At 41.0% G+C, this 6,095-nt stretch overlaps 1 protein-coding gene across 2 annotated transcripts in view; it reads right to left on the reverse strand.

The window, feature by feature from the left end:
• Positions 1 to 1,615, reverse strand: part of DNAJC27 (DnaJ heat shock protein family (Hsp40) member C27) — a 29,665-nt gene extending 28,050 nt beyond the window's left edge. For both annotated transcript variants that reach the window (XM_059405253.1, XM_059405254.1), the window contains exon 1: positions 1,346 to 1,615. In XM_059405253.1, coding sequence (XP_059261236.1) covers positions 1,346 to 1,432 — 87 coding nt within the window. In that variant the 5' untranslated portion in view covers positions 1,433 to 1,615. The remainder of the gene's footprint in view (positions 1 to 1,345) is intronic.
• Positions 1,616 to 6,095: the final 4,480 nt, after the last annotated feature.

Raw genomic sequence — 6,095 nt, forward strand, 5'->3', positions numbered from 1 at the left:
TAAAAGATTTTATTTATTTATTTGAGAGAGAGGCAGTGAGAGAGAGCATGAGCGAGGAGAAGGTCAGAGGGAGAAGCAGACTCCCCATGGAGCTGGGAGCCCGATGCAGGACTCGATCCCCGGACTCCGGGATCATGGCCTGAGCTGAAGGCAGTCGTCCAACCAACTGAGCCACCCAGGCGTCCCTGGGCTATTTTTAATGTTGCACCATTAGGCACAGGAAAATGGTAAAAGTGATGCATGCTAACTTAGCCAGCTTACTAATAAACCTTTTAAAGGCTTTATTCTTTTCTTTTTAATGCCTGGCACATAGCTGGTGTTCAATAAATGTAGAGTTCCAGTGAACTTCTGTTAATACATATATATATACAAAGATACATAAATAGTACAGGATATTACTAAATGGAAAGAAAAGGCACTACTAAACATTTACTGAGCATCAACAATGTGCAGAGCACCGGCCTAAACACCTCCATTAAGGGCTCTTTTGATTTTCACAGCATACAATGATGGAGCGAGAACTGCAATAGGCTGTGAAGACTCAGGTTCTAATCCTGTCTCTGTCGTTGATTTGATGACCTTGGAAGGTTCTTAACCAATAGCTTGGGAGACAATTTGGGTGAAGAGGAGACAGTTTAGAGTTCACTTGGGGGAAGAGCTTTGGTCCCTCTTGCCCCCCGACAACCCCCCCAACTATGGGGGAGCTTACAGCTGGGACCCAGGAGAGCCAGCCAAGAGAAAGGTGGCAGGACGAAGGCTTTGAGAGAATGAGTAGGATGACACCACCGGAAAACAAAAACAAAAACACAAAAGCAACACACAAAACAAAATGCAGGCTCCGTGACATCCACTGCACTTCCCTTGAGAAAAATGTCACCCTCAATTGCGCTCTTAAAATAGGTTCTGGGCTCCAAGTCCGCCAATCCTCACATGCACCCCGGTCAGCTCCCTTAGGCTCCCAAGAACGGCTGGGGTAACTCAACTTTTATTCTGCACCTCTAAGTCCTGGACAGGTCACCTAGAAGGCAGACAGGGTAGTAGGAAGACGATCTGACATAAGGACCGAGGCCTCCTTACTCTTTTAGGGATACATTCAAGGGTGAGCGGTCACAGGAGACACCTTCTTATGGAGAGTGACGTCAGTGGAGGAGGAGGGGGGGGCAACCAAAGGTCAAAAAGGTCACGAGAGTTTTCCTCACGGAGGCGCATCCCCTAGGAGGAGACCCGGGCCTGCTCAGGGGCGGGGAGGAGGCCGGGCCCCGGGCAGTTGAGTGGCCGCCCTCCCAGCCAATGGGCACGTCGCCCCGCCGCGCTGAGGTCCCGCCCCTCCCAGCGCAGTACTCACTTTTCCCACTTCAGCGTTGCCCATGGAGATGACTTTGATGCGCAGGGACTTGCCAGGCTCCTTCCGCTTCGGCATGTTGGCCTCCATTGCCCTCGCTCTCTCGGGGCCACCCGCCTCGCTATCTCCTTGTTCACCAGGCTGGCCCGTCCCTCAGGGCTGCTCGTCCAATGGCGGACTCGCTGCTATCGTCACCGCCCCGGCTCCGCGGCTCGCCATCCCCGCCGCTGCCTAGCAGCGGGCGCGGGCGGTTGGGAGCGCTGGGAACTGGGGGTGGGAGCAGACAGTCTCGCGATGCTAGAAAGGGGCGGCGTGACGTCATCACCGGGCTCTGGGGACGAGGTTTTGATTACCTGTTCCCAGGAGTCGCGCCGACGTGCGGGGCTGAGTCTCTCCGCAGGAAGTCGCCCTTGGGGCGCGCGGCGGGGGTGCGGGGGCGCCAGGGCAAGCGGCATTTGTTAACGTTTCACCTCCGAGTGGTAGAAATGTTTTGGGGGTTTGGGGCAGATCCTCGGGCTGGGAGTATTTGGAATTGTGGGTCCAGGCCCAGTCGCGCTAAAAATTCGGAAGTAGACCGTAGTATGTTTGGGGGTGTTTTTCTGAATTCTTCCGTCCCTATGGGCGGGTTTGCACTAATAAACCCCGCTTACCCATATTATGTTTCTCTTGCGGGGAGTTAGAGAAGTCGGGGCCCTGGTTCTGGAACAGGGGCGTTAGGCAAGATCTGAATCCCGTTAACTATTATTAAAAAAAAAAAAAAAATAGCTTGTCTATTTGGAGTCAAGACTGATTTTAGTTGAGTCATTGCTCTTATTACATAGTCCTTACCTGTAGGAAGAAAGCTCAGATTAGACATTTCTTAGACTCTTCCAGTTCTATGAAGGGGTGTGTGTGTGTGTCCTTGTAGCTGTTTGCTCCTTCATTTTCCTCTGCCTCCCACTCACATTCAAAGTTAACCCCATCATCTGTGCTCACCATCCTTGTACTGTTAATATGACCGTAGAATAATAGCGAATCCTAAAATAACCACTTTTCTATTCTCATTCAAGGGGATGAGAAAAGGATCTGCTTAGAGAAAAACCAGTCTGGGAGGAACAGTAGATTTTTGAGTCATCCTCTTGAATTACAGAAGTTAAATAGAACTTGACAAATGATTAGTACCTTGAAAAAGAGTGGCTGCCAACTTCCGAGTAAATTACAAGGGCAAAAGTAGCATTATTTCTGTTCTCACATAGCTTTAAACATCTTAAAGGAAATATATTGCAGGAAGATAGTGAATAAAGCCTTAAAATTTCTTATTTTCAAACATTTTATTTTTAAAACATGATTTTTAAGAAAGAAGCTTACTCTGGGTTGTATTTATAATCACCAAGTAATAAAACTTTTTATTGAAGCTTCTAAGGTTTTTTACAACCATGAAATCTAAGTCCTGGTCAGAATTTTGATATTTTAAAGTTCAAAAGAATTGAATTTATACCGATTCTTCACAAATCTAGATGCTGACCAATCAGTATAATTTAATAAATCAAAGCAATAAACACTTTCTTTGCTAGTTCACTTTTGGCCCTGTGATACAACTGTTGTGGAAGAATAATAGCAAAATGTCAAATCTTCAGTTATTAAAAAGCTGATTAGGTATGACACTATTGAGCATATGGGCAGTAAAACAGGCCAAAGTTTAAAATTTACCATTTTTTCATACTGATGTTTCTGAGATTTGAAAAAGTACAGCCATATTCTCTATTGGGTGTGCAATTTAATTTGGAATGGAAAAGGCAAAAGAGCTTTATTTTTCAGTCTTTTTTTTTTCTTCTTCTTCTTCAGGTTCTCCCCAGCCCTTTTATTTTCCAGTCTTTAATACAGAAAGAAGAATAGTGCGGGTGCCTGAATGGCTCAGTTGGTTAAGCGGCTGCCTTCAGCTCGGATCATGATTTTCAGCAAGTCTGCTTCTCTCTCTCTCTCTCTCTCTCTCTCTCCCCCTCCGCCCCTCCCTAACCCTCATTCTCTCTCAAATTAAAAAAAAAAAATCTTTTAAAAAAATAATAAAAGTTTTTAAAAAAGAGGAAGAAAGTGTGCATTAGCTATTTATAGTACAAACCTAGAAAGTGGGAGTTAGGAACATATACTCTGGAGTCAGCCCTGTTATACTTTTCGTTGGCATAAGATGGGCATGTGAGGGTAAGGATTACAAAAGATAATGCACATGAAGTACATGATAGTTCCCCAGTAACTAGCCATATGCTTTCCTATACTCGTGCTTTTTTATTTTTATGTATTAAAGACTATATATTTTAAATCTGTGTTTTTAAAGTAAATTATGAAATCTTTTGGACCTGGTTAAAGGTATACAGAATAATATAATGAATACCTCTGCATCCACTGCATAGCTTAACAAATGAAATATCACTGATACTGTGTGTGCTTTCCCAATACGTCCAACCTCCCTCTTTCTAAAAGGTTACAATTATCTGAATTGGTGCTTTTAATTTCCAGGCATTTAAAAATTGTTTTACTACCGATGTATATACCACCTTAAGAATGTAGTGTTGTGTTGCATTTTAAAAAATCTTTATTATGAAATAATTTCACTCAGAAAAATTTTAAGAACAGCAGAAAAAAGTTGTATATACACTTCATCCAGATTCATCAATTTTTGACATACCTCTTTTACTATATCAGTGTACTCATTATCTATATATTCATATATATATATACACACACACACTTTTTTTAAAAGATCTTATTTATTTATTTCACAGAGATCACAAGTAGACAGAGAGGCAGGCAGAGAGAGGGGGAAGCAGGCTCCCTACCGAGGAGAGAGCCCGATGTGGGGCTTGATCCCAGCTGGGATCATGACCTGAGCCGAAGGCAGAGGCTTTAAACCACTGAGCCACCCAGGCGTCCCCCCACACACCTTTTTTTTCTGAATAATTTGTAGTTTACACATGTTTCTTTATCCATAAATACTTCAATTTGTATTTCCTAAGGACTTTCTCTTGCATAGCAATAGAATATTTATGGAAATCAGGAAATGTAACATTGTAACAACACTATTATCTAATCTTATGGTCTGGAACTGTGCAGTGGGGTGCCCCACATCCTCTCAGGGTAATCCAAGGGGTTATCTGTGGGATATTTTACATTCTAAGTTTTCAAAGCAAACAAAGTGAAAACTACTAGCTCAAGGTTGTTTACAATTTCAACAATAGGTGGCACCATATTCCTTGGATATATCATGTATATGGGAAGCTGGATTTTTCACGGGTTGCAATAAATAAGCAAATATAGCACCAAAATCAATGAGAATCAGGAAATGAGGGTGCTCTTGTCTAATCTGATTCCAAGGTTTGAGAAGTTGTGCAATGCCCAACAGGTGCACAAATCCTATTGTGGTTAAGATGAAATAAAAAACTTTCTTTCAATTTATGTGCATTATTTTTTAAAATAGCAGCTAAATTGTTAGGGCATAAATATTTCATAAGTTGTTTGAACCTGAATATTTTCTTTGACCAAGGAACACTCTGAAAAAAAAATGGAGATACTGAGGGTGCCTGGAATGAAGGACATTTGGGAAACCTTGTTCTAACCCACAGTTCTTCATTAGTGCCAATAATATCCATTATAGCTATGTTCCCCTCTCCCTCAGTCTGGAGTCTCATCCAGCATCATTTAGTTGTGAGGCATCTTTATTCTTCTATCTAGTATGATTCCTTAGTTTTTCTTTATCTTCCAGAATGACAGTTATTTTTGAAATATCTCTGTTTGTGTTTGTCTGATATATTCTTATAATTAGATTCAATAATGTTTGGCTAAAATAGCACAGGAAAGGCATTATGTCTTTTTAAGGGTATCATATTAAAAAATGGGTGATGTCAATTTGTTCCACTTAATAGTATGTTAACTTTAGTTATGGTCCAGTGTTTACTAGGTTAATTCACAATAAAGTGAATTTTTCCCTTTGTAATAAGTAATCTATAAGGGGATACTTAGAAATTATATAGATATCCTTTCTCCATTGAACTTTTATCCACAAATTTTCATAATCCAATGAGGATTCATGACGGAAGAGATTATTGCTATGATGGATGAGAAATGGTGATTTTTTGAACTCCATCATTTCTCTTACATTTATTATTTAGTAGTCTATCACAAGGGAGGGCTTTCCTTTCTCATTCAGTCATTTATATCAGGATGCCCTCATATATGCTTATTTTACTCCATGAATGTTCTGTTATTACTATTATTTGTTTTGATGCTAAAACTGGCTCATGTCTTTTTGATATGTCTCCACCATTTTTTTGTTTGAACCTGTTTTTGAGTACTTCTGTGCTTTCTGGCACAATGAGCCCTGGATCCCCACGTCCTTTTAGTGGAGAAAGATATTTAGAAACCATAATTTGAGTGCTAGGTGTGTTCATTGATCTGGGTGCCTTTGCTTTGGGCCCTTTCAATTAACTGAGTCAAAAAAAATACAAATATATATATATTTATATATTAAAACATATTTCACACCGATATCCCCATTTTAGCACACCAGAATTCATTCTAGTCTTCCCCCTGTCCAAATTTATAATTCTCTGCTTCAACAGTAAGAAACCTGGCTCTCATTATCTTCAATATATTTACTCATTTGCCCAACCCACAGTTCATAGGAAGTACTTTCAGAGAGCTAAAACCATACCATTTCAAAAAATGGGAACATTTTAAACTAGAATTCAGTGTTTATTTACAGCTATTGTTATAGCTTTTT

This window comes from Mustela nigripes, chromosome 7 (assembly GCF_022355385.1).
Source record: "Mustela nigripes isolate SB6536 chromosome 7, MUSNIG.SB6536, whole genome shotgun sequence".
Lineage (NCBI taxonomy): Eukaryota > Metazoa > Chordata > Mammalia > Carnivora > Mustelidae > Mustela > Mustela nigripes.